The sequence below is a fragment of the Cercospora beticola genome, chromosome 1 (assembly GCF_033473495.1).
Source record: "Cercospora beticola chromosome 1, complete sequence".
Taxonomy (NCBI): Eukaryota; Fungi; Ascomycota; class Dothideomycetes; order Mycosphaerellales; family Mycosphaerellaceae; genus Cercospora; species Cercospora beticola.
Window position 1 is genome coordinate 248668 of NC_088935.1, and position 27091 is coordinate 275758.

The window sequence follows — 27091 nt, forward strand, 5'->3', positions numbered from 1 at the left end:
TGAGAAATCCTCTCCACTTAGACGTTTCGCACACACGAGACATTCGCTTGCGACGACGACACTTCCTCTCTCTCGACAACTAACCTACAGGAACTCCAGTCAAAATGGTACGAATCGATCGCTCGGATTACAATTGTCGGCGCAGAAATGCTGACGGTCTTGCGCGCAGTCGTCCGGAAAAGTCAAGGCCTCGCAGCTCTGGGGCAAGAACAAGGAGGAGCTGAAGAAGCAACTCGATGACTTGAAGGCCGAGCTCGTGCAGCTGCGCACTCAGAAGATCGCTGGCGGTGCTTCGTCGAAGCTGAACAAGATGTACGATTTGGCAACACAATGTGCGATGGGGAAGAAGAGCCAGGGTACTAACGACACAACAGCCACGACGTCCGCAAGTCGATTGCCCGTGTCCTTACCATCATCAACGCAAACCAGCGCGCTCAGCTCCGCCTCTTCTACCAAAAGAAGAAGTACCTGCCACTCGACCTCCGCTCGAAGCAGACTCGTGCCATCCGCCGCCGCTTGTCTCCCGAGGATGCCAAGCGCGTGACCGAGAAGCAAAAGAAGAAGCAGCGACACTTCCCTCAGAGGCAATTCGCCGTCAAGGTATGATTGCATCCAAAACACCCACATATACCTAATACCTCTTGGGCGAGGAGGAATGGTGGTGGGATCCCATACACAACCACGTGCATTGGGTGTGCTGATTGGTGACAACAGGCTGTTGCGTAAAAAGTTGCAATATTTTGACGAGCAACAAAAGTTACGAAAAGGGTGAATCATGCTTTGAGCGCTTCGAGATACCATATCATGGCGGCGTAATCGGACGGTATGGTCACTCCATGGGCATTTCCAGCGCCTGGTGGCCTTCTATGCAGCTAGACAGTCCCGCAAGACTTTCTCCCGAAATCGCACAGTCTCACTTTTCCTCTCATTGTCAGCGCTCGTCATGCTACTCTGCTCATTTTCTGGGCACAAATCGTGTGGTATCCAAAGCACGTATCGATCATACAGGAGTCGCATGTACACGGCAGAACACCGATGCAATTGCTTGCTATATCCTGTACTCACATGGTATCACAACAACAACCTCCCCACCAGACATCAAAACCCTATTCATCAATCAATCATCATCTTTAACATCCCCCAACAGCGGCCCCGTCATCCCACGCATCCTCCTCTCCAACAAATCCTCCGAACTCGCCAACCGATTCACAACACTCCGACTCGTACTCGGACTCACCGCCCCAGACATATGATGATACCGTCTCCACCTCATCCCATTCCTCCTCGAATTCGACGCACTACCCGCAGAAGCAGAAGAAGACGACCCATTCGCCTGACTCGAATACCTCCCCCCACCACTCCCATTCCTCGAATGATGTCTCCTCTTCGCAGACGGCGAAACCACCCCTCCATTCTCAATCTTCGTCATCCGAAACTTGGACGGAATTTCCAATGGCCTCTCACTCTCCGACCCATGCGACCCCCGTCTCGAAGGCGTCGTTCCTCTCGGATTCGAAAAATAATCCGTTCCGCCATTCGATGCAACAGAAGAAGGTTGTTCTTTGTTATACGATTCGATAAAAGCCTCTTGCATGAATCTTCGACATTCGTTGATCCATTCCCAACCATCGTGGTAAAGGCTGACGAATTGTAGGAAACCATGGCTGATTTGCGGGACGATGATTTTCTTAAAATGGTCATCGTCGTTGAATTTCGCGTCTTCGCTCACGAGCCCGACTTCTTTTTGACGTTCGAATTCGAGTAATTTGGCTTGTCGGAGGCGGCCGGCGAAGATTTGGGTGTCGTCCACTAGTGGGTCGCGTTCACCGCATATGAGGAAGGTCTTTGGGAATTTCGCTAGGAGTTCTTCGGGCGCTCTTACGGGTGAGAGCCAGTAATCAGTTGTAAAGTCGGGTCTTCGGTGAGGGCCGATGTAGACGATGATCATGGCACGAAGCATCTCAGGGCTGATGATGCGGTCGTTCGTGTATGATATGACGCTGCTCATGGCCAGTCGAGTCTTCATTCGCTTCTCGGGCTGTACCGCCACGACTGATTTCTTCCTAGGGTTCGGAGTCACTGTATCGTCCGAGTCCTCTGCGTCTGAAGTGTATGGCGTTGTGCGATCTATGCGGCGATAGTCTTGGACTTTGCGATCAAGCACCCGTTTGTCGTCCTTGTTGCGTTTCAGCGAATTCATGAGAGCCAGATGTTCGTCCGACATCCAGATACCGATATTGAGCTCAAGGGCTGGGTATATCAGCACCACTGCCTCAGGGGGCGGAAGCGTGTTCGGTATGAAGCCTGTATGCCAGGTCGAATGTTGAGACTTCTCGTCCAAAATCATGAGTACAAGACCCGCAGCCAGATTTCCGCCTGCGCTATCTCCACTGATGATGATCTTCGGAACATGCTCTCCAGATAAATTGATGCACCGTCCTCGGGTCGTGATCAACTGATAGTAAGCGTCGTAGCACTCATACAGCTGGTAAGGATAGCACTCATCCGGTGCCTTCTTGTAGTCGAGAGCCAAAACCGGACATCCAAGCTTTCCAGCCCAGTGCATCAACTTGTCATCGTGACATCGAGGATCCATAGCCACAAACCCACCTCCAGGTATATCCAGCACAATCTCTCGTTGTCGTCGCAGCTCCGTATCCGATCCATTGAAATACAACCACGCCTCAATAGGCTCCTTGTAATCACTGTCCCTTGGTCTGTGAATCCTGATCTTCTTAGGCTCATACTTCATCAACCTCGGCCTCATCAAGCTCGTCAAGAATTTGAGCACAGGCGTATTGGGTTTATTCCAACTAACCCTCAAATGATCCACTCGTAAATCACCTCTCACCCTCCTCACCATCTCATCCGCTTGCTCCGCACAAACCAAATAATACAGCGTAAACATAATCTCGCAAATATGCCTCAGCCACTTCGGCCTCAAATGCATCGCTGTCCAGAAACCCGCATCCAACGCCGTTGTAACCCATGTCGCTCTAAAGAACTTTTTATCGTAGAGATTCGCCAACGGCTCTGGAGACTCCAAGCCCACGACTCTTGCAAAGTTCCGCGACACGTAGAGGGCCATGCAGGATACGACGAGGGCTTGGTGCATGGTGAAGCGTTGGGAGAGCCATCGTGAGAATCGATCGACGCCTGGAGGGCCATGTCGTTTGAATTTGCGGAGGTAGAGGCTCCAGAAGACGACGACGGCGAGGACTTGGTATTTGCGAAAGCGGGTCGATGGGCGACCCAGGATGTGGTCTTCAAAGACATCAGCTGCTGTGGATTGCGCCTACACTGTGAATGGACTGTGTACATACCTATCATGGCCTCGAGCCCAGCATCCGCACTACAGACGTGCAGTCCTCGCCGGTAGGCATGCGCAGCAGGGTGTCGCTCGTAGGGAAGGTCGAATTGGTAGGCTGAATGAACAATAAAGGAATGCTATTGTGGCAGGAGTCTATGTCTATGCGTGTTACTCATACATCAACAGAAAGGGGACAATTGACGGCAAAGAAAGGCTCAGCACATGGCATGGCATGCGCCGAACAGCTGGCCATCGTGACCGCGAAGTCTCTCTCTCTGGCCAATTCCCATTCTGCCGTTCAGCACCGAAGCGTCATGGCCCCGGCCACGAGACGTGCGGGTTTAGCATGTGAAAGCACGGGGGAAGCGCCAGTGACAGCCTTCCCCAGCCTAATCCGCAAAAGTCCAGGCACAGATCCCGCTGCCGAGGCTGACTACTGTCCACGCTCTGGGGCGGCTTCACACGGAACAACACACTACTGATTGAGCACGTGCTATTCGTGCACATGGCACATTCACCCAAAGATCTGGAGAAGACAGCTCTGGTAGACATGTCATGTGCGTTTCAAGCGTGTCACGACGGACTCCGAAACCAGGCTGTCACGCTGAACGAACGTGGCAGCATGCGAGTCGCCGCAAAGAGTTTCAAGATCTCGGAACACCACGCAACAACAAATGAAAACTGATCAGAACTGATCAATGGACGTGTCACGATGTTCGAATTTCGACAATACGTAGGCAAGCCAGCACGCCAGACTTCCGATCTACCACACCCTCCTCTGCACACATTTCAAGCTCTGAATCTGATGAACCAAGTCAGCAGTCGCACATTCACGCTATCCCATTCTATACGGCATTCTCGCCGAATCCACGAACCCACTCGCTGACTTCGAACCCGAGACGGCGTAGTGTGGAAGGTTCGATCTCGAGAGCATCTTTCCCCTCCGTCTTGCTTCTCTTCACGACAAAGAGGCTGCCCGGCTCCATAATCTCGACCGTAGGCTTGCCACTTTCTGGCGTGGTGCTGTCTTTGACGTAAATGGTCAAGTCCGGACTGATGATGCCGCGCCAGTGTGTCGCCGTCCACTCCCAGTGATCCTTGGGCGAGTACTGTGCATACGGCTCGATCGGGATATGGCAAGCAAAGAAGTTGCTGGCGTGAAGCGAGTAGTTGGCGATGATACCGACTGGCTTTGCCGAATTGGAGGTGGATGAGCTCTTGCTGGAGACTGACATCTTACGCGCATTTGTGTCGACGTCCATCTTCTCGGCGTCTTCCACATCTCGATCCGCCTTCTGCGGAACTGGATCGTCGGCTCGCGCCACAACTCTGTTTGGCGATGCCCTCTTCGGACCAGATTCTGGCTCATCGCTATCGTCGTAGTTCTCGTCAATCTTCTCCCTGGCTCTGCCTTTGGAAGAGGTGACTGAGCTCGAGGAATCAACCATGACAGAGTCCGTCGGCGAGGCATTCTTGATCATCAGCATGTCGCTGATTTCAACGCTTCGCATGAGCCACTCCGCTGCTAGACGGTGATACTGTGCCATGATCTGCTGCTTGCCACCTCCTACCGATATGACTGGTTCGTCCAGCTGTTTCACGCTGAGGTCGTCACCTTTGCCCAAGGTATCGCTCAACCACTTGCCCAGCGCCTTGACCGCTTCCGCGTTATCACCTTCGATAGCGACCAATGGTCCTCTCGGGGTTGCTTTTCGCACTGGTGCTGGTGGTGCTACCTTGCCCAGCACGTTGATCTTGTACCAAAAGTCCAAGGTCATGATGGACTCTTTGGCGCTCTTCACGCCTCCACTAGAGGCCATCGGCCCTGGTGCAACACTAGCACTGTGAGTCTGTAACGGTGGCAGTGTCAGAGACCGATCATGTGGACCTGCATGACCTTGGGACAGGCGGTGTTGTGCATACCCGGGGCCTGGTCGTGGAGGCGGCGCCATCGGCCCCGGTGGACTTACAACACCGCGTAGGCCAGGCAGTGATTCTCGACGACCGTGTGGAGCTGCTGGCGGATAAGGATGTGGTGCAGGTGGCTGATTAAACGGAAATGGGGTTCCAGGACCACCGTGCGGACCCGGAGGCGGCGCAGCCACAAATCTGGATGGTGGTGCGCGAGAAGCCATCGTGGTAGGGTGGTCGTTGTTATTGTTGTATCGGCGACGCTTGAGTTCGGGGCTAAGGGGTCCAAGGTCATCGCGCTCATCGTGGTGGTTGATAGACATGGCGTTTCCTGGAAATCGACCGTGTCGTCTCGCTGCCGGCGACTGCAGACTCAGATCGCGTAGCACGGGCAACGTTCTTGTGACAGGCGTGGCGAGCGACCCTGGCGTGTGTGCTGACGCAGGACTGTTGCCCGCAGTATATGGCGTTGATGGGGTCAAGATGCTTCGTCCACCACACTTGTGACAGCGAGGCTTCTCAACTCCTGATGTTGGCTCTGACGACAGACTGCCCCGGCGATTGCTTCGCTTAGGTTGATAGCGGTAAGATGGATACTGCTGCTGATGTCGGAGCTTCTCCTCTTCAGCAAGCGCCTTCCACCTATTCTTGATCTCGGGTGGCTGGTTCTGCCACTGCTCACCGATGATCTTGGAAATTTCTGGGTTGGCGAGGCCTGGGTTCTGAGCGACAACCTGCGCTTGTTGATTCTGGCGATATAAGATGAATGCTACCACTTGTGAGCATTTGAAATGACCGACTGTCGTGTATCAGGACGAGTACTCACCGTTGCGAGGTCTGGGTATTTTGGGCTCTGGTTGACAGATACACACCTGGATCTCACCGCTATCAGATCTGGTGTGCGCCGGCGACGCTTCAGGCAGATCGAAATCTTTGTCTTCGACCTCAACAATGCCAGCCGTTCGCTTTCTCGTTGTTCTACTAAAGGGTGGACTCTCTTCAGGTGTCAATGGAGTCTTGGAGGGATCTCTGGCGGAGGGACTGGAAGAGCGTCTGTGTGGGCGTGCAGCAACGGAAGACGACGTGCGCCTACTGGTAGCTGCGGCAGTATTATGGCTGCTGCCTCGTGTATCCTGAGCTTGAGACTTGTTCAAGACAGCTTCATCAGTTGGATGGGTGCCGTCTGGCATGGTTCGCTGCCACAGTTGTCTCGTGAAAATGATGTGCCCGGATTCATTTGCGGGAGGCTGCGTTTGCACAGGCTGGACTGGATGAACCCACTGTCGATGCACGGGAAGTGACGATACCGATGATTCCTGAATAGAGGCAGACATCGAGAAGGAGATGGCAGGGTCTCACAGTCCTCTTGTTCCACTGGCATGCCGAATCGACAATGAAAGAGCTGGAGCGTACCAATGAGAGCGCGTGACGGATCGAGACGGCCCATTATTGCAAAGGAAAGCAAGAAATCTTTGTGTCTATTATTCCACGCCAACCGTGGCATGCGATCCTTTGTCCAATGCCGAGCACGGTCATCGTCTGCCTCACGCAATGCTGCGATTGTTGCGGAGTCGATGAAGTGGACAGGCTTTCTTTGTTCTTTGTTGGCAACCCGCGGGTCCGAAAGCGGCCAAGCCGTAGCGCGAAGCAGCCAGGCGAAACGTCAGCTTCCTTTGAGACATTCCTAGGCGGTAAGCATGCAAGGTGGCGGTTGTAATGAAATGCTAGACGACTCACTGCGCAGCAAGTAAACAAACCGCCACACCCTCAATCGCAGTTTCCGTGGATTCGCTTCGGCCGCGCGCTTCGTATGATTGATCCGCGTGTTTCCATCGTCTTCATGGCATTTCTGCTCGTGTCATGGCGACGCGAATCGTTCCCGGCACCGACACAGCGGAATGTTACACACAGTTGCAACTCTGTGAGTGCGTTGTGTAACGCCGTCGCACAAGCTCAATTTTCGTCCTCGTTATACACTGCAACGCTGACCTGTGGTTCGGTGCTGCCGTCTCGCGGGTCATTCTGCGTCTCCATTCAAGCTTGCACGTTGCTTGCCAGACCGTCGGAACGATGATGATGCTGTGCGGCGAATATTCACTGGCGGAGAGGTGATTGCCATCATGCGCAGTGTTGGTGTGCACCCTGAACTGAGCAACTTCCGACGGCATCCAGACTGTCGGTGAAGCAGATGCGCTGCGGTGCATCTTCAATCCCGAAACAAAGACTGAACGATGCTTTACATAGCAAAGACCGGCTCTGCTTGCACAAAAGTAAGAATCGTGGACGTCGAGCTGCTGCAGAGAGGCGGGTAAGCACGACGGAAGATGAAGGAGATAAGACACGACAGGTGCGCAGTGAAACTGCACGGTGAGTCTGGGCTCTCTCGCGCTCGAGCGCGATGAATGAAGTTGGCTTGTTTGAGGTCGGCACGAGCAGCCGCGCGGGCTGATCCACCACATGCTGTGCGTCCGCGTGACGCCAGCGATTGAGGACTAGCTATCCGAAATTCGATAGAGTCACCAGCACTGACTGGATAAACGCGCCATCCAGGAACCTGTTGGGTATTTCGTCCGAGCGCATGATCGAGCCAGAAAGAGTCAGCTGTGGTTTGTACATCAACCAGCCCAATGTCACTACCCGCGACCCACAAGACCTCGGATGGTAGCATGAACATGAAGCAACACGTCTTGGCCACGCGAGGGGGCTCTCCGTTGGGATGCTGTTTGTATGTGTGTCACGGATCCATCGACGGCTTGCTGCAGCTGTCAGACAGTCCTGGAATTGGTTCTGGTCAGCCTCTGTATCATACACAAATGTTTTCCGAGAACAGCAGCGATCGCTGACCGCCCCTGCTAGCTGATTGATGAGTGCCTGACTTCAAGTCGCGAACAAGACGTCGTCTGCGCAGCGTGCGCGAACCGGCTGCGTCCCCATGCACGCTTCATCTCAGAGCCTGTAGAATGCCCCTTGGCATAGCCTTGTCCACGTATCATGCACAGCGTGATGGTGTGTATCGGAAGCTCACCTGAACAGATGGCAACCCTCATGGCAACCCGCGAGTGACTGTTGCACTGCCCTGTGGTACGATACCAGTGTATGAAAATCACAAGATGTCTTCCACTGCTTTGTGGAGCAGCACATACAGGTGGTGACCAGAAGTTGTCGGGATCAGTGCTGCTGCTTTTCTCTCTGCCTCTGGACGTGTTCATCGAATCTCTTCCAGGCAAAGACTCCCTCAATGAAGATCGAAGCATTCCACAGCCACCATTGCAAAGAGCGCACATTGACAGAGTGCTGTGGAAGCTTGGTCAGTGAGAAATATAGCATCTCACTGCCATGTACGGCAGCCAAGCCTATCAGGAGCCACGGCTGAATCGTCCAGGCGAACTTCGCAAAAGAGCTGCCGAACAACTGCTCTACAATTTGGCCTTTCTCAAACCACCAGCGCTGGCTATAGGCCACAGCTGTGATGAGAATGCCCACAAAGGGAATCGCACGTGCTCCAGTGGGTGGGACATAGGCCTTGACAGTAACATCGGACTGCCCCAGAGCTTTGCGACACTCCCGATCAAACTCGACCACGCGTTCGCGCGCCTCCCGTAAAGAGCTCATGGGAGGCTCAAATGGCACTCTGATTGTCGTTCCGTGACACGAGAGGGAGAGTGCATTGAGGTCCACGTCTGTCACTTCGCCGTCGTATGCTTTCCAGGACGGAATCTTGCCATAATGCTGCAAATAGCGAACGACCTGCCCCATGGTCAGTCATTGCGGGTCGAAGTCTGGTATGTCAGTACGCACAGAATCATGATGATCATTGTTCTGAGAGGTGTTACTCGGCATTCATTCGTTGTATCATTTCGACTTCAAGTCTCATCCTTACCATGTGCTTGATGATCCGCGTCTTCGCCGCAGCAGCATCGGGAGCTGCTCCTTTGCTCGTCATCGTGGATTGCTTGGTTCAACTGAATGTTGTCAACATGATCACCGCAAGCACGACTGTCGAAGTCAGCAGGCGCGAATAGCAGTGCTTGCCAAAGTCCTGGCACTGATCCGGGCCGTCGCTGTGGGCAGGAACCTCGACTTTGCTCGACGGCTTGAAGCTTCGTTGCTCATTTCACAACTCTCCCCTTCATCAGTCGTCGTCTGCATTGCTTCGCATACTACGAGCATCACGGAACCACCTTCCGCCGAAGACTGCTGGTGGCTGACAAGCGGACACGAGATTTCAAGTCCAGTGACATCAGTCGTGCAAGGGAGCTCGCCTCTTCGTGGAACAACCAGCGCCCCCGAGCCACCCTTTTCGGGTCATGAAGGATGACAACAAGATCGTGATGATATCCTATTCAATCCAAGGACACGACGCGGTGTGATGATGAAAGCGGACCAGCCTGATGCGGACTTCCTTGACCGCGCTGGAAGGTCCTTTGGTGTCTTCGTCATGCAGCTCATGCGGTCGAGTGCCAGACTGGACTTGCGCCACACCACGCGGCCCGCTTGCAGTCTTCGCAAGCCGATCCACGCACCCTCGCTTCGCCCTGTAACAAGTCTCACCCCTGCAACCTGTGGCTGTATGGAGCTTTATTGCGTCAGGTGCGTGATGTGGGTACAGCATGAGAATGAATCAATGCTCTTGGAAACAGGTTTGGGGCCGCTTCCTTTAGGTCTAAGTGCACATCTTTCGCATTTCCTCTCCTCAACTTCTGACTTTGTGCACAAGCACGGCGCAACTAATCCGCAAGAACTACACTAAAACAGAAAAGCCAGTATGTCATCTCAGCAGGAAGAGCAATCTGCTAGCGTATCAGGCTCCGGGGGTGCGAACGCTGGACTGAACGCTTCTGGCAGCGCGGAAACGAACAGCAAAACCACCAAGAAGACGCCTAAAAAGCTGGGCCAGAAGAAACAAGAGCAACAGCCAACGCCAGAACAAACAGACGAAGCCGAAGCCGAAGGCGGCGCCGAACAAGAAGCATCAGCTGAAGCCGACGCAGAAGGCGACGGCGAAGCAGAAGCCGAACCACAAATGGAGGCCGAGCAGCAACAAGAGCAATCTCGCCAGCAATCTCGTCGCCGCCAGAGTCGAGGTCGCGGCCGCAAAGGAGGCCAGCAGGAGAGCGACACCGAGTCTATTGCGCGAAGCGACCAGAGCGCCGCAGGTGGTCGCCGTCAGCGCCAACGCCAAAAGAAGCAGCAACAGCAAACCAAGAACTCGCAAGGCGGTCCTCTGGACGGCATCACTGAAGACCTGCCTGGTGGAGAAGCTGTCGGCCAGGCCGGCGAGCTCGTTCAGAACACTGCCGGTAACGCAGTCAACAGTGTGGGTGACACTGCCGGAAAGGCATTGGGTGGTCTCACCGGTGGAGGCAAGCAGGGTCAGGAGCAAGGCGGCGGAGAGGAAGATGGTGGTGGCGGCGAGCAGCTGCGTTTGAGACTGGAGCTGAACCTCGACATTGAGATCCAATTGAAGGCAAAGATCCATGGTGACCTTACTCTTGGTTTGCTCAACTAGACTACTACAAAGGGCGTATGGCGCGAAAAGCAGAGTTTTGTTTCTTATGGATAATTGCATGATGTTACCGAGGGAGCTGGATTGGACGACTGTGTAATCGTAGATGATGGTTGCAATGACGAGACTTTTTACCCAAGTTTGACTATGATCGATGTCTGCGAGCTGATTACCTGCTTGGCGAGGCTCTGTCACTCTCACTTTGAGCCCTTGATGACGCCGGACTTCGCGCCTACCATGAACCTTGTCAGATACATCACGATACATCTCTTGACGCAGACACAACTCATGTACTCTTTCCAATGACGACAAATGATCAGCCGTGGAAAAGAATACGAGTCTCCAAGCCGGAACCCAGCCTCGCAGTGTTTCATCCTCTGGATTGATGGAATGTCGGGTCCGTGGGAAGCGGCCTGCTGCCAGCTTGCCAGGTTTTGCGGCTGCACGTCGAAGCTGCAAAGCAGGTGTCGTCTTGCACGCATGCGAAGCTAGCCACACACGATGATCAAAACCTTGAGTCTAATGCCACATATTCCACGTTGCTTGCCAGGCGACTTGCTTCCTGATTGCACTTCCAGGCGCGAGTGGTGCGGGCCGCCGAGGCATTGCGTGTCCCAGGCGTAAAGTGCTTGCAGGAAGGATGAAGTCACAAAACTGGGTACCTGTGGCGGTGCGCACAGGGATACCACTCCGCAAGACGCAACATGCAGAGGCGATGGTCGTGCGATCGGCTGGAAACAGGTTTCATTGCGTCTGGTGCTCGCTGGCGATTCATAGCGGGTCTGAAGGGCAGGTGTGAGGTGGGTACTGTGTGCTGCTGACGGCAGACGAGGCGAGTCCAGGTTCCTGTTCGTTGTGTTCGCTCTCTTGCATTTTGGTCGTTTTCACCAGTCTTTCGTGCCGACTCCATCGTATACTCACTGCAGGAACACGTCGCCGATACACCTGGACACGGCTTGAAAGCGACTTGCATACCACATACTCCCCGGATATCTTTAGCCCACGCTGGGGGCCAAGATGGCGGACAAGATCAACAATGAGTCGTACCGAAAGAAGTACAACGAGCAGCCGAAGCTCGAGCACCTGTCAGAGGAAACCTTGAAGAATCCACCAAAGCAGAGGACAGTCCAACAACAGGAGAAACAGGACCGTCTCATCAAGAAAGAAAAGCGGGAAGCAGGTCTTGAGTCTAACCGATCACGATCATCTTCACGAAGAGAGCGAAGGAAGCGTATTCAGCAAGCCATGACAGATGGCAAGTATATGAAAACAGGCTCGCTGGAGGCTTTGGAAGAGGCAGATGCCAATGGAGACCTTGATCAACAACGACCATTCGAGCGGATAGGTCCCGACAGCACATCTATGGACGGTCCTGTCACGCATGCTCGAGCTATGCGAGGAGAGATTCCAGTTCGTGGCTCAAACCCGAATCAACCATACTATATCACGCCGCAAGAAGAGGAGAGCAATGGGGTACGTTATCCTCCATCGCCGGCCTACAAAAGTCGCCTCGTGAGACTAACCTGTTCCAGTCAGCCCTGAAAGACACCGACGGTCTCAAGCTCACACTGGAAGCCAACCTTGATGTCGAGATTGAATTGAAAGCCAGTATTCGCGGCGATCTCACACTATCACTATAGTAAGTTGCCATCCCCCAACTCGTGTTCCCCATTCGAGAGCAGTACTGTGCATTCTTCATGCCAAAGGAGGGAAGAAGAACTCAACGCTACTGTTTCTCGAGCTCTAGAAGATCACACAATAACAGTCGTGAACTTCTAGTGCATGAAGAAGAGGTGTTTTAACATGTCCAATGTGTATTGATTGACACCACAAGCGAATCTGAACGCAATTCGGAGCAGAGTTGCTGACAAGTTTTTCTCTCCGCAGCGAGTAATTGAGAGGTCTTTAGCGATACGTGATGTCGCATCAGATTGGAGGAACGATATCAGATGGCGTGGTTTTGAGCATAGTTCGATGAGTGCTGTTAAAGATCTTTGGAAGTTCGGTGTAATGGAGTAAGAGAGTTAGTGGGAATTGAATGAATAGCGGCAGTCAAATCCAGTAATGCCCTTCGCAAGGAAGTTGCCTGTTCCATCATACTTGTATCAGCTCACGGAATGGTCAACTTTAGCTTTGCATATGATAACGATGTCTCGCTACCATTTTCCGCTTCTGCTGGACAGATGTGGCCGAACGCTCGATGGAACAGCAGCATCTTCCAATAATGCCAAACTTTTGTTGGCGAGGTACGATGCTGTGCATCTGACATTCCATGAGTCCACAAAATCAGGGACTTTTTTATATTGCGAAGAGGTACAAACGATGTTCGATACCCCTCATCAAGAGACCGAAAATGTATCTCACAAGTCCGCAAAAGCCCAAGTTAAAGCCAACGCCAAAAAGCTCCAGGATTTTGGCTTTCAGAAGTCCTGGGCGCCGCAATCGCAATCCGTAATCTCCATGCCCCACAATCGTGACTCTCTCGTTCTGGGCCCCCACCATTAACGAGCAAGTTAACAGAAAAGCCAACTTACAATAAGAAGTTATCGAGCCACAAGCACAGCGCAAACAATGTCAGGCCACAGCCATTCACACGAAGGCGGAGCATCCCACTCTCATGCCGCCGCAGACCATGGCCACACGCACGAGATCCTCGATGGACCGGGCTCCTTCCTGAGACGTGAAATGCCCATTATAGAAGGTCGAGATTGGAAAGATCGAGCTTTCACTGTTGGGATTGGCGGGTACGTCTCCTTCTTCTCTTCAGAACTTATCAACATGACATACCGAAGCAAAGCATACTCACATTTCCTCTTCTTCTTTCTGGCACAGACCCGTCGGCTCAGGCAAAACAGCCCTCATGCTCGCCCTCTGCCTCGCCCTGCGAGAAAAATACAACATCGCAGCCGTAACAAACGACATCTTCACCCGTGAAGACTGCGAATTCCTCACCCGTCACAAAGCTCTCCCTGCAGAACGCATTCGGGCCATTGAGACAGGAGGTTGTCCTCACGCTGCAGTTCGCGAAGATATTTCGCAAAATCTTGCAGCGTTGCAAGATTTGCAGAAGGAGTTTCAAACTGACCTTTTGTTGATTGAATCCGGAGGCGATAATTTGGCGGCGAATTATTCGAGGGAGTTGGCGGATTATATTATTTATGTGATTGATGTTAGTGGAGGGGATAAGATTCCGAGGAAGGGAGGGCCGGGGATTACGCAGAGTGATTTGTTGATTGTGAATAAGACGGATCTGGCGGAGTTGATTGGGGCGGATTTGGGGGTGATGGATAGGGATGCGAGGAAGATAAGGTGAGTTTGTCTTTCCTTTCTTTTTCTTTCTGGCTTATTGGAGATGAAGCTGACAGCATATGACAGAGAGGGTGGGCCAACGATATTTGCCCAGGTGAAGAATGGGAAGGGTGTAGACCAGATTGTGGACCTCATTTTGAGTGCATGGAGGAGCTCAGGCGCTGCCGCGACCACGAGCAATCCCAACAAGTGAGGTGCAGGCAGTAGGAGAGTGTAGATGGTCACGCCGCTGTACGGAACAGCCTCGCAGGCAGATTCCAGGCACAGTCTTTGGCAGAAGAAACATGTACTCGTGCCTCAGTCAGTGCTCTGCGGCAAGTTCTTGTCCGGATCTAATTCAGAAAGCAGTGAAGCCTCTATCATTCCGGAGAATGTTATCAAGCCTCGTGAACGGTTCTTGTGAAGAAAGTGCACGAATTGAGACAGGTGCTCATGGTGTTGCTGCCTTGCTTGTTCTATATCCGGGCCGGCTGAGACCGGTGATTCAGCCAGGCGACATGATCAGCATGTGCGCGGTATGTGAAGTCCAGTATCTGACAGCGTCGCTGAGCATGGGATAGGTCTATGAGCAGAATTGGAAATGCTACAGTAGTCCGTGGGAGGATGAACGTACTGCTGAAGTGCTGTAATAAAGTACGCGTCGGGTGTCACGGACGCGTTCGGAAGATGGAGCGCGTCCAGCTAGTGGGTGATCGGCCGGCGCACCTGCAAGGAGATTTGCGACTCAAGCAGCATGCACAGCTGCCTTGCGATATGCACACTGCCGGATGGGCAGCGCAGAGCAGCGCGCCCAAGTGCTGCAGTGGTGAGCATCGAGCCCGACCCAAGACAGGCTGATTTCATGGCGACCCAACATGGCAGCATGTCATGTCGAGTCGATCAATTGGCAGCTCGAGCGTTGGCAGTAGACAGGGGTATTAACATGAAGTTGTCGGCGTGGCTTGATCACAGCTGCGTGCTCAGTAGCTCGCCAACGTGTGACGACGGAGCAATGGAGCGCATCGATGCTGACATGGAGTGTTGCTCGCGCGCCCTTGCCTCTGCGTCGTGCGACTGCCTGCATGCGATGTGCAGTTGTGTGATCGCGGAAGCAGGAGCCACCACAGCCAAGGTGACTAATAGACTTCGCTTTAGGCAGGACCGACCGTCGCGGTCCGCCAATGAGGCGCGCCCGGGGTGATGCACGCGCGATCTCAGGGTAGCGGGAGCTCTGCCTCTGGTTCTGGTGCTCGTTTCTTGATCGTGCCCTTGCTGCTGCTACTGCTATCGTTCAACTCCCAGGCCGAGCCAACGTGAGACTACGAGAACTCATGCGCTGTCGTCACGGCTCAATGTAGCAGGCGCAGCGAGTCGGTGGCGGTCGCAGGCACAACCACAAAGTGCACCAGCACCGCGCGCACCGATCTGGGAGCAGCTGCGAGCGTTTCACATGGCCGAACAACGTCGCCGGCCCACCCACGCACAAGGCAATTATCTGTGCGAGTGAAATACACTCAAGGGACACCACACGACCACCCACTCGTCCCACTGCTCCGGCGCGACTCCGCCTCCTCTCTCCCCGATGGCGTCCGCCAGCAGCGCGTTCGTGAACCCGCCCCGGCTTCCCTCGCCGACACATGGACGGATCCACGCACGCAAGCCTTCCCGATCGCCTACTCGGCACCATGTCCGCCATTCCGACGCTCTCCTACGCGATCTCTCGCCCACCGCAACCCTTCGCGCCTTTGTGACCGACCCGAGCGAGATGGCCGACAGCTCTGATGCTCTGGTCGCCAGCATCAGGTCTGCTACCATGGCAGAGCGGAGCTTGGGTGCAAAGGCCGCGCAAACATGTCTGGATCTGCGCAATTGGACAAGAGAGATTGAGCAATGGCAATGGCCGAATACCTTTGCTGCGCCAGCGGAGAGCTCCAACGAACGATCGAGCATTACGAAGAGCGGTACGAACGATGCATATTGGGGCAGCTTGCCCGCGAGCTTGGTGCAAGAGTATGAAGAGCGCGCGGACGAGATTGGACAAGCCCTGGACGAGATTGATGTGGAAGAGCTCAAGGACTATGTGCTGAATTCACATTACCGGGTTAATTCACGACCGCCATCACGTCTCGATGGCGCTGGCGAACATGATCTACATACAACGACAGACTTGAAGAAATTGGATGACTTCACAGCTCTGGTGACTGCCACTATTTTGCAGGCGTTACCCTTTCTCACACGGTTGAACCGACTACTTGATGTTTGGACGATACGACTTATAATACTTCGGAGCGCCCCGCGCTTCATTGACGATCTGAGACGAGCCAAATTAGAGCTGAAGAATTGCTGGGCGGCAGTCTCAAGTTCACCTGACAACACCACGACTGGTGTGGACAGCACAAACTTCACACGCGCAACGATGAAAGCGATGCAGTCAAGTCTTGAGCAACAAATCGGCAGGTTAGGGAAACGACTGGATCGATTCTTGGATAACCTGGAGGGAAGGAGTGATTGTGTACCTGATGAATGGATCGATGATTTTGAGTCCCTTGAAGCCGAGTACGGGTCGTTCGTCGTGCAGGCGGAGCGGACTGTCAACGAGAATGAGTGGCGACAACAACGCCAATCCATCCACTCACGTAGCGAGAAAGCACTCGCTCCGACTGCGATTAAGAGCTCCAACGGCACGCTTGCGGTATCGGAAACAGAAGACCCATTGTCTGACGATGATGCGATCCGAAGGCCGTCTCAGAGCATTCGGTCGAGTGTCGATGAGTCTCAGCTGGCCGAATTGTCCGTTGATACAAGTACTCCGACCAGCATTCCTTTCGCTTCGGAGGTTGTCGAGCTGAGCGCGAATGAGCCATGGGCTACCGGTAATCGATCTGTATCAGCACCACTAAAAGTTATGCCACAGTCGCAGCTCTCGTCCGCGACTGACAGTAACAGCGGTGGTCTGTCAAGGTCAGCGTCAACGAACGATCGAGAAAAGGAAGAGACTTCAGGCTCTGAGGCAGCAAAGCGAGCAGCATTCCTGCGGGACATTGAGCGCAATCAGTCACTTAACAAGTCGACTCAGAGTCCAGTGCGGCCGTTTGAGCGCGCTAGCAATGCGTTCACGCGGCTGTTCAAGAAGGACAAGAATACGGAAGAAGTGCCCCTCTCACGATCTGGGAGCAGACTGGCTAACGGCAGGAATTCGTCAGCCGAGCGTGCGGCCTTGTCTCCAGTCTCTTTCGCCAGTTCCAGATTCAATTCTGTCAGCCCGACCATGTCCACACAATCTGGCGCCAATTCTTCCAAGAGCTCCGTGAATGAGACGGAGAGTTCAGACACCAGCAGATCCACTGCTAAGCGGTCAGATCATTCCGCTCACGGCAATTCACAGAACGCGAGCCATGCGCGATGGGCGATGACCACCTCTGGCGCGGAACAGTCAATACCGCATCAAAAATCCAGCAGTAGCTTCGAGTCGCCGCAGGATGGATCACGTCAAGAAGAGTTCCCGGACGGCTGGCCGCTATCTCACACTGAGCCACGACAGCAACCTTCATCGGCCGAACCAACGCAAGCTCGCAACGTGGCCCAGCCCATGGCGGCTATGGCTGTGATGAACACTGATGACTTCGACAAGACCTTCGTACAGAGTTTTGCCCCTCACACATCGGGCAAGCCAAAAGACTCAGAGCATAGCAGCAGCAGCACTAGGCGTGCCTCGCTAGCTCCGCCTTCAGAATCTCCAGATCTCCTGCCTGATGAAACGCCAGAAACTCCGCAGTGGGCACCTGTGACCAGAGACGAACGGAGAGCATCAACGTCTCCGTCAAGGCCACGGACCGCACCATCGCAACCGGAATTGCAGTCAGTCCCAGGAGCGAAGTCATCACTAGTGGATGCTGAGACTAGCGATGTAGAAGCTGGGAGCATATACAAGGTCAAGCGTGCTTCGATCGCTTCAATCGAAGCGTTCTCTCGTTCTGAACTCAAAAGCATTGACGTACCGAAGAGTTCCCGTCACAGCAGCGTCTCGTCACGCCGATCGCCTTCTCGAACACCAGTCAGCATGTCCCGGAGGGCATCAGCGATTGCGGACGAAGGCAAGAGAGCTTCTGTGGACAATGGCGCTGTAGCACTTGGCCCGCCTATCCCACCAACGCCCCCACCACGACGCTCTAGCCTGCCGAGTCACCCATCGCCGTCGTCAAACCAAGCCACACCGGAGATCAGTCGCTCGAGCCCAGTAGCGGAACAGCCTCCGGAGTCCCCGTTGGCTCCTCTGAATGTGGCAATGAAGAAGCTGCGTGGTAACAAGAATACCCGGCGTGAGAGTGCGGCTTCTGCACCGGATCACAGCCCGGTAGGGTCACCATCGATGCCACCCGTTCTTGCAGACTCATTCGATCGTCACGTTTCCGAGGTCTTAGAGACGCTCCCTGCCTCGATCCGTTTCAAGTCTAGAGCAGGTGCGGAAACTCCGGTCAGCCGTCCCCGTGGTTACAGCGGCCCACGACCCAAAGCATCGACACTGCGTGTAGTCCCCAAGGGTGAGCAGATGACGATTGCTCCTGTAGATGGGTCTCCCCGCAAGGCCAGATCAGCTGCAGAACCGGAGGTGAAGCTCTACCACCTCACTCATAGTGGACGAGAGGATCCGATCAAGCTCTTTGTGCGCTTGGTAGGCGAGGGCGAGCGCGTGATGGTGCGTGTTGGCGGAGGTTGGGCCGACCTTGCAGATTACCTCCGGGATTTTGCCAACCATCACGGCAGTCGTACTGTGTCAGAAGGCAATCTCGAAGTCGCAGCGTTGCCCACTGTGCCTGGAAGTTTGCGCAAGTCTAGTAACCCTGCGGAATATATCAGAGCCAAGACGCCAACGCCTATGACACCGCGAGAATCGTACCGGCCTGGCAGCAGTGACGACGACGAAATGCCGTTGAAGCGCCCACCTCTCGACTCACGGGAGACTGCGAGCAGTCTCTCTGCTACGTCACCTTTTGGCGGAGACCACCCGGCCACGACGCCAAAGTCGTCGAAATCAAGCTCATCAGGCTCACGTCCCTCGACCGCTGGCGCCTCTAGACCGTCTAGCAGACAGACTCAGGCTCCCATGTCAGGCGATGTCGGCCTTTCTGGGCCCTCGAGTGCAACGAAACGAGGTGGTCTTCCAGCAGATAAGGAACGGTGGGTGGAGGGCATGATTGAACGAGCGAAGAAGAGTGCCAGCGCTGAGAAGAGCAAGGAAGAGAAGGAGAAGTATTTCGGTGAGCTAGGCAAAGCAGGCGGCACCCGACGAGTAATTTTCAGGTCGGGCAGTGGAACTGGTCCTTTTCAGGATCGCACGAACAGATGAAGAGCAGGCGTACATGAAACGCAGCCGCGATGACGGAGGGTGTGTACAGCTTAGATTTGTACATTACGGTGAGGGGAGCTTGAACATTGAGAACCACAGGACTATGAACACGATGCAGATGGCTTGCAGCAAGCAGCAAAGGCGCACTTTAGATACCCCGAACGAGACGATAAACACAAGCTTGAAGATGTGCCGGATTACTGTCTTGTTAAGGTGGGTTTCTCACGCTGCCTGTCGTCTGAAGTTGCCACTTCACTCTATACGCGTTGCCGTCGACTGTGTCTGCAATGGTGGAGAGGGGGGATCTGGGACAATACTCACGTACACAAAGGCCGATTCAGGGTGGCTGAAAGCTGCAAGTGAAGAACATAAACGGCTCACGCCAAGCTGCGTAAACTGCTCACACCCATCAGACTCGCGCTGTTGCTCTGACAGCAGCTTCTTGTCCACGCCATCGACACTCCGGATCATGAAGATGCCGTTGACACTCCCGAACTTGAGATGGCGCATGAAGCGTCGCGAGCAAATGCTCAACCTCGCCTTGGGCCAACAGGCGCCGAAAGGCGACGCAACTGCAAAGGTAAACAAACATTTCTCTCCCCTCTTCCCTTCTCACCTCTTCCCACCCTTCTAGAGTCATCTTCAGCGGCAAAATCTTCTTCCTTCACAACTTAACAACGCCTCATCATGAAGCAGCAACAGAAGTCACTCCACCGCGTCGAGTCGTTCGACACTCTCGCCACCTCGTTCGTGACGAGCGCCTGCAGCGCGCCATCTATGCGCACCGACTATGGACTCGCTCGAGCGATGAACAGTTTCGTAGTGCCGAACGAGCTGAATCCGATTGCAACCATCAAGGACCGCAAGAACGCCAACTACATTGAAGATCTTGGCGAACAACATGATCTCCTCAGAACAGAGCTCGACGAGGCCATTGCCGCCTTCGAGGACATCACATTGGCTCGCGACACCAACAAGAATGTCGTCCTTGAAGCTATGCTGAATCGCAAATTCTTGGAAGCCAACAATGCTCTCGCGCGTTGCAGTCGCGAGTACAGCTGCTTCCTCAACGATACTAAGGAGCTCAAAGAAATGCCCAAGATGAGTCGCGAAGAACTCGCGCGCCGCTTCACAGCCCGCAAAGAGCAAGAGAAAGCCAACCGCGAAGACGAGAACGCTCCATCAATGAAACAGCGCATGGGTCACATTGAAGACCAAATCGTCGACCTCGAGCTTGAAAAGGAGTACCTCACCGAACGCCTCGGCCAATCTGCAGCGCTCGCCGAGCATTCTGCGCAAATGGAGCACCTAATCGAGAATCTCGAACGCGAGCGTCTCGTGATCCTGAAGCAGTTCACCAGTAGCGAACGTCTTCGTGGACAACACGAGAACGATGTCGATCAGCTGTACGAGGACCTCGCCTACCAAGAACACCTGAATCGGCAAACTCAGCTTGACAACGCCAAAATCACAGTCGACCTCGAGGCCACAACACGCGCGAACGAGATGATGAAGCACGATCTCGAATCTGAGCGCGAGAAAGCTGAGGAATTGAGTCAGCAGTTGCAGAATACACGGAATGATATCCGGAATCATCAACGTCAATTGAGTTTTACTAAGATTACTGCGACGACGCTTGAGGGAGACAATAAGAAGTTGCGTCAGGAGATCAATGAGTTGAATGAGATGTGCGGTCTTGCGAGAGATGAGCTTGAGGATTTGCAGGAGCAGAATGTGCAGATGGGTCTTGAGCGGAAGAAGATGCAGGAGATGAGGGAGATGCAGAAGGAGACTAATGCGTATTTGCGCAGCGAGTTTGGCGAGATGCACGGGCTTGCGGTTGGGCACATGAAGAGGAGCGCTCAGCTACAGTTGGAAGCCGCGCAGTCGGACAGTGTGATCACCAGCCTCCAGAGCCAGACCAAAGCTTACAAGACCGAGATAGCCAACCTCTATGGATATGCCGAGAAGCTCAAGGCTGAACTCGCAGCGATGAAAGCCCGGGCTATGCGTCGCGATAGTGTCGTGGGCAGCAGCACCGAGGGCGAAGCACAGCGTTCTGCGTCTGCCTAGAGAGAGGGTGTTCCGCAAACAACATGAACCTCGTACTATACTCGTACTCGTATCCAAAATCGGGGGGCTCGTTCTTGTCAATGGATCCAAGACACATAGTACGAAGCAAGTCCCTCCGAGGAAAGCAGTCCGATAACAAGTGTGTCCCTGGAGTGCTACGGAAAGGCCTCGATGGATTTGGCTAGAATAGCCTTGTAAGAGTGCTGCTGGGCTGAGTCATATTCTATGTCCAAATCGGGCACAGGATACCGTATCCGATCGGCTTTCATAGGGAGGTCGTCAGCTGGATACAGTAGCCTGTTGGTGAAATCGCAGGTGAGCACCCATCGCAAACGTAGGCAATCGTATGCCACATTCCCCACAAAGTTCGTCCATCTCATCTCGTTCGTCTTCCACCCAGCCAGCTTCTTCTTCTTCATCGTCGTCGTCATCGAACAAGGTCTGCTGAGCCTCGTACGCATGATCCCCAGTTTTCGACGCTTCATTTTCTGTGCCCAATGATGCGTCCTTCTCCTCCTCCTTGAACATATTCTCCTGATGTATTAAGAGGCCCGCCTTGGGCGGCGAGTTGCTGATATCCGTCACTCGAAAATCCTTCAACACTTCATCCTGTCGCTTGAACATGCCGCCGATATCGCGTCCATTCGCGGTTTTGCTGTCTCCTGCTGTCTCTGCCATATTGGTGACAGCCAAGTTCACTAAGCTCAAGTTCCATCCTGCCTTCTCTGGGTGGAGTTTGCGAAACATGCTGATGAGAGTCTCTTTGACCAACTTCTCCGCCAGTGCATCGACTGATCCATTGAGATTGAAGACAAAATTGGGTAATGGCGCGGAGTGCGAGATGCGTTTGAATGAGCGTATTCTGGTACCGTCTGATTGCAGCGGCATTCGAGGTCGAGTTGTTAGGCGAAGAGTCTTTGGATGTGCGAGCCATTTCTTTCCAGCTGTGGAAATCGGCTTGGCAGATACGTTCTCAACGTCCTCTTCTGCCTGTCCTGGTTTGTTGTCGTCGAAATCGTCGTCAGATGCAAGTAGGTCAATTCGCATCCTGTTCAGCAGACTTCGTGCCAGAGCGTCAAGTTCTTTGAGTAATTCCGGCATCGTATCGAGACGAATATAGCTATCTTCGATGGAAATTTGTCTCGGTACAGCTCGTGCTGAGCTGACTTCTGTCTCGTCACGTCCATGCAGTAGATCGTAAATCTTCTGACCAATACCATGCGCGGATCCTGGTCCAGATAAGAGCTTTTCTAGCATTTCAGGACTGACGTCGGGATGTTTGCGAACATCTGCTACTGTCACGCGCTCTTTGGTTTCGCCGTAGACGAGTCCCTCATCGATGGCGGCTGGACGCTGCAAGCAGAATTCGCGGAGCTTTTGGGATAGTTTGAAGCCGATTCCAGGGATCTTACCAATGTCGTGGTTGTCGATGAAGGTTGTGACGTTGCCACTTTCGCCATCTTGTGTTAAATATGGCGGCATGAGGGTCGTTTGACCTTTGGGTTTGTTCAGGTTTCCGACGAGCTTCGAAAGCAGTTTTGATGTGGAAATGCCGACTGTGCTGGTGTAGCCTTTTTGGTTCTCGAGCTCATGACGGATATGCAAAGCAAGATGACTCCCGAGACGAAGGCGTAAGGTCAGCTCGTCGGGCTCATTGGAGGGAGAGGCATAGTCCTTCGGGTATGAGTGGCCAGCAATCTTGGTTGCATCGAATGGAAAACCGATTGTAGGATCATCCTTAGACGTCTGGAAAAATGAATGCTCCAAGTCGTGCTTGTTCAGGATCTCTTGATTGTAGTCAACGATATCGGAGACATCTAACCAGACCTCATCGAAGCCGAGCCTTTCCACTTTGTTATTCCAGCTGAAGCTCTTGATGAACGAGTAGAGTTCCTTGGAGGCGTCGCGAAATTTGCTGATGTCTTCACCTAGTTTGATGATCAGGTCTGGGCACATACGCTTTGCATCTTTGACCAGCTGTAGCTTGTAGATTCCTCTGCTTCGGGCCACATAATCTGCACGCTTCTCTCAGTATTTCGTCCACTTTCTTTGAGCATTTCGGCGAGAAATACTAGCAGTTACGCATATTTGCTTTTGCTGGACGGCGAAAGGGAGTGATCGTAGACTCGGATCTTCCGATTCGAAGACAGAGGCGTAGAAGCAATCGTAATCGAAGTGCAGGATCACCCTATCCCTTGGTATTGGAACCATTCTTGTACCCATTTTGCTCTCATGTTGTCCGGCGTGGATACTCTATGCTGGAAATTGACATGAATGTGTTGTGGTCGCTCGGTGGCGAGGAGGTGTTCGACGTGAAGTGCAAACCGCGCCGCCAAGCCTTGTGTTGAAGACGCGCTAGCACGCGTGTCCCTCGCACCTGCACCTGTATACATAGACTGCCATGAACACGATCGCCTTTCATCATCAATGCCACTTGCATTCATCAGCATCTGAGCGACCTTCACCCAGGAAACTTACTCTGATTACTATGGCGCTCAATCTACGGAACATCAACCAGCCATCCGAAGACGCTCCTGCCACGTCTCAACGTGTCCTTGAAATGAGCCACAAGACTGTTAAACCATACTTGGTATCACCTCCGTACGGACTTCACCAGCTGTGCCAGGATCAATCGTGCTATTCTGAATGATCTGCAAGCTCACGAGCGGACGCTGCCACGGCGATCGGAATGCCGTCGCTCTCAAGGTGTTACCCGATCCTGACCACATGAACCGGCTCTCACTACGAACTGACGAACACATAACGCTCACATCATCACGACCTCCGGAATACTGCCACAGCTGCCAACTGACATCTATGCTTAGTTCGTATCCTCGAGGAGCGGCACGGTATTTGATGGTTAAGTGCTGTAGCGAAGCACACCCGGCAGGGTTGACCTTATCGTAAACCTGGAGCAATGTCGTCACACGTGAAACACAGGTCAGCAAATGCACCTTTACCCGCCATCCTCCCAGAGACATGGGGATTTTGCCAGAACAGCCACCGACAGCTCTCTTCGGTCGTGTTCATGCGTCACACTCCTGTTCAGGCTTGAACCAGATATCCCATCCGTCTCGCCCGAGAATCGGGGTTGCTCGTACCAGATGTTGCGGGCAACAAAATACGCTCGCATGTTTCCTGGAGGCGGAGTGCGTGGTATGAGGTGGATTGCCTTCACCTGAAGCTATACAGTGTAATGGGCAATTGAGTGTGCGTCATTGTTCAAGCAGTCTGCATATAATTGCGCACGCCATGTTCACTGCTAGGATAACTGCTTGGCATCGTCAGCACATTCGCTCAACCTCTGCAGCAACACGCAAGCCCGGCAAGCCACAAGCAGGATGATGGCAGGTGCCGCAAGCGGCAATCTTCGTGACATGCGCTGCAGCAGGTCGTGACGAGCGCTGTCGCGATCAAGACCCATGATGAATGCCGAAGTGCTATCGTAGTCCACGGTACAGACTCCGATCCAGCGACGACGAGGTGGCAGTCAGTAGAGGAGCCCAAGCAGGAATATCGATGCGACCAACGCCGACGTATCTCCGCAGACCGACGGGATATTCTTGCAATCACACTACTGCCGATGTTACAACCAGCTGTCCTGAGTGTCTGCGACGACACGCGGACATGTGGCAACAAAGGCTCCGCATGTTGGATGGCTTTGAATCTTGGTTCGTCGTCAACCGCGAACCAATGTACGAACGTGTTTCGCATCTAAGCCTTGGCCGTGCCGCTCATGTGCCCGGATCACGCGCTTACAGGAGCAATTCAGCGAGATGCGTCTTCCAGCCAGAATCGATACGCAAACAGCGGCTGAAACAGTAACACAACAGCTTCAACGAGCAGGCCAGGCGCAAATGCAGTGGGCACGAAGAAGAAGCAAGCGTTTCCACAGGGTGCTCTGGCCGTTGTGCCCCACCCGGCTCATTTGAGCTTAGGGCCGCAAACGAGTGTGCTATTTTCGAACAGGCTTTTTGGTGGCCATCCACGCCTACATGGATTGCTAGCGCTTAACGTTAGACGCAGCGATCCCACAGACGGTGCCGCTCGCCATTCGTTACTCTATTTCTGTTGTACAGTGCTCCGATTGCGACACGGATTAAAAGCAGTGAGCAGACCCTCTGCAGGACCCCGCTATGGTCGCTGCGTCTAATAGTATTACTATCCCAACACCAACCCCGCCAACAGCGCTTGACTCCTTCCCTTCATTACTCGTGCCAATCCGTCCTCCAAGGCAGGAGGCCGAACTGTCGATCCGGCTCTGCTCGACGCCATACCCCAAGCCAAGCACTGTATTCTCAATCGAGCCAGCTGCCGTAAGCCCAATACGAGCAGGAAGCTGCACACGCGGACCAGGCTCTTGTCACCTGCACTACATCACGGCACGCGGTCCCTCCCACCTCGCTGAGCCTGGCGTCCTGCATCCGCTTGTTCAGAGTGCTCTAGGTGCTTGGAGGGCGAAGCATGATTCAATACCTGACACCACAGCCTTCTATTCACACACAAATGGACACCAGCACCATGTCACTTGCCATTCTCCCGTCACAGCACATGGGATATAGTGGTACCTCAGCGCCGTCGCCACTTCGACCTTCGAGGTCGCCGGCCAAACGACCCAAACTCTCGTTGGACACCAACAACGTACCATCGATCTTTGGAAAGAGCTCAACGAGCTTGCGACTTGAAACACTCTCTGCGACATCACCGACGGCAAGAAATACTTTTCGGAATGCCCTGGATCCAGTGACTGCCCAGAACAAGAAGACAAACACCAAGCCAAATCTATCATCACTAAAGATTGCGACGGAATCCTCGCCGCGAGAGCCAGAACAGATACAGCCAACTACAACAAACGACTCTGCTGCCTCTTCCGCGACAACTACATCCTCATTGTCTTCTATCGATTCATTCTCGACTGTTGTTCCCTACAAGCTCACTTTCAACACCACATCGATCTTGATCAACTCTCCGCTGCCGCGAACATCACGTCGATCGCACTTCGGCCACCAAAAGCCAATGTTTCCGGCTCCGAAGAAGGTGGCGTTCCGAGAGCCCTTGACCGAAGATGTGAAGAATACACGATTCACTCTTCGTCATTCCGATATAGAATCCTCGACGTCGACTATTTCTACACTCGAACTTACGCAGAGCGACAGTGAGCTCGATGAAGATGCCCAGGACCAGAAGACCGAAAAACCTGTACAGGACGATGATCGTCCCTCTGCGAAATCGCCGCCTTCGCCGCATACAGGAGACAAGCGCGAGTCGTCAGATGAGGAGGAAAGTGACAGTGACTCGTGCCCGGCGACGCCTGTCGCTGGCAGACGGAAACGACATCGGCAATGGGTCTGGACTCTGGGGCCCGTCAATGGAGAAGAGAAACTCTCATCGCATCAAGAAAATGAGGTCGTAAAGATCCATTCTGACGACGAGCGCGATCAATAATACGAAGTTGTTCACGATCATGATAGGATAGGCGTTACTGGAAGAGATCAAGGGATATTTTGAGCGTCGGGCATTTTTGCGATCACATTGCCACATTCGCATCAATTCCGATCAGTCTTAAGCATTTACAACGCGAAGATACCCCTAGAGCGCATTTGCACTGAATATAGTGCCAGGCATATAGATGCATACGGGCCAACGTCAATGCCCA

General features: G+C 53.6%; 11 protein-coding genes across 11 annotated transcripts; 7 read left to right on the forward strand and 4 right to left on the reverse strand.

The window, feature by feature from the left end:
- Positions 1 to 104: 104 nt before the first annotated feature.
- Positions 105 to 726, forward strand: RPL35 (60S ribosomal protein uL29; the record flags this gene model as incomplete). The annotated part of the gene is made up of 4 exons (XM_023592744.2): positions 105 to 107; positions 170 to 312; positions 375 to 600; positions 715 to 726. 4 exons carry the CDS (start codon positions 105 to 107, stop codon positions 724 to 726), a joined length of 384 nt encoding a protein of 127 aa, XP_023459948.1.
- A 391-nt stretch (positions 727 to 1117) lies between these two features.
- RHO25_000117 (uncharacterized protein) lies at positions 1118 to 3330 on the reverse strand (the record flags this gene model as incomplete). Its single annotated transcript, XM_023592745.2, has 2 exons — positions 1118 to 3264; positions 3324 to 3330. The coding sequence occupies 2 exons, from the start codon at positions 3328 to 3330 to the stop codon at positions 1118 to 1120; spliced, it is 2154 nt and encodes a 717-aa protein (XP_023459947.2).
- An 825-nt stretch (positions 3331 to 4155) lies between these two features.
- Positions 4156 to 6411, reverse strand: RHO25_000118 (uncharacterized protein; the record flags this gene model as incomplete). Its single annotated transcript, XM_023592746.2, has 2 exons — positions 4156 to 5990; positions 6048 to 6411. The coding sequence occupies 2 exons, from the start codon at positions 6409 to 6411 to the stop codon at positions 4156 to 4158; spliced, it is 2199 nt and encodes a 732-aa protein (XP_023459954.1).
- A 1978-nt stretch (positions 6412 to 8389) lies between these two features.
- Positions 8390 to 9164, reverse strand: RHO25_000119 (uncharacterized protein; the record flags this gene model as incomplete). Its single annotated transcript, XM_023592747.2, has 3 exons — positions 8390 to 8968; positions 9020 to 9040; positions 9102 to 9164. 3 exons carry the CDS (start codon positions 9162 to 9164, stop codon positions 8390 to 8392), a joined length of 663 nt encoding a protein of 220 aa, XP_023459953.1.
- An 822-nt stretch (positions 9165 to 9986) lies between these two features.
- On the forward strand, positions 9987 to 10730 carry RHO25_000120 (uncharacterized protein; the record flags this gene model as incomplete). The annotated part of the gene is made up of 1 exon (XM_023592748.2): positions 9987 to 10730. One exon carries the CDS (start codon positions 9987 to 9989, stop codon positions 10728 to 10730), a length of 744 nt encoding a protein of 247 aa, XP_023459285.1.
- A 1014-nt stretch (positions 10731 to 11744) lies between these two features.
- On the forward strand, positions 11745 to 12513 carry RHO25_000121 (uncharacterized protein; the record flags this gene model as incomplete). The annotated part of the gene is made up of 3 exons (XM_023592749.2): positions 11745 to 12200; positions 12260 to 12366; positions 12507 to 12513. The coding sequence occupies 3 exons, from the start codon at positions 11745 to 11747 to the stop codon at positions 12511 to 12513; spliced, it is 570 nt and encodes a 189-aa protein (XP_023459951.1).
- Positions 12514 to 13298: 785 nt separating this feature from the next.
- On the forward strand, positions 13299 to 14229 carry RHO25_000122 (uncharacterized protein; the record flags this gene model as incomplete). The annotated part of the gene is made up of 3 exons (XM_023592750.2): positions 13299 to 13471; positions 13560 to 14036; positions 14103 to 14229. 3 exons carry the CDS (start codon positions 13299 to 13301, stop codon positions 14227 to 14229), a joined length of 777 nt encoding a protein of 258 aa, XP_023459945.1.
- A 1551-nt stretch (positions 14230 to 15780) lies between these two features.
- Positions 15781 to 19362, forward strand: RHO25_000123 (uncharacterized protein; the record flags this gene model as incomplete). The annotated part of the gene is made up of 1 exon (XM_023592751.2): positions 15781 to 19362. The coding sequence occupies one exon, from the start codon at positions 15781 to 15783 to the stop codon at positions 19360 to 19362; it is 3582 nt and encodes a 1193-aa protein (XP_023459944.2).
- A 687-nt stretch (positions 19363 to 20049) lies between these two features.
- Positions 20050 to 21435, forward strand: RHO25_000124 (uncharacterized protein; the record flags this gene model as incomplete). The annotated part of the gene is made up of 1 exon (XM_023592752.1): positions 20050 to 21435. One exon carries the CDS (start codon positions 20050 to 20052, stop codon positions 21433 to 21435), a length of 1386 nt encoding a protein of 461 aa, XP_023458917.1.
- Positions 21436 to 21714: 279 nt separating this feature from the next.
- Positions 21715 to 23658, reverse strand: RHO25_000125 (uncharacterized protein; the record flags this gene model as incomplete). Its single annotated transcript, XM_023592753.2, has 2 exons — positions 21715 to 23450; positions 23508 to 23658. 2 exons carry the CDS (start codon positions 23656 to 23658, stop codon positions 21715 to 21717), a joined length of 1887 nt encoding a protein of 628 aa, XP_023458918.1.
- Positions 23659 to 25956: 2298 nt separating this feature from the next.
- RHO25_000126 (uncharacterized protein) lies at positions 25957 to 26880 on the forward strand (the record flags this gene model as incomplete). The annotated part of the gene is made up of 1 exon (XM_023592754.2): positions 25957 to 26880. The coding sequence occupies one exon, from the start codon at positions 25957 to 25959 to the stop codon at positions 26878 to 26880; it is 924 nt and encodes a 307-aa protein (XP_023458915.2).
- Between the last annotated feature and the right edge of the window lie 211 nt (positions 26881 to 27091).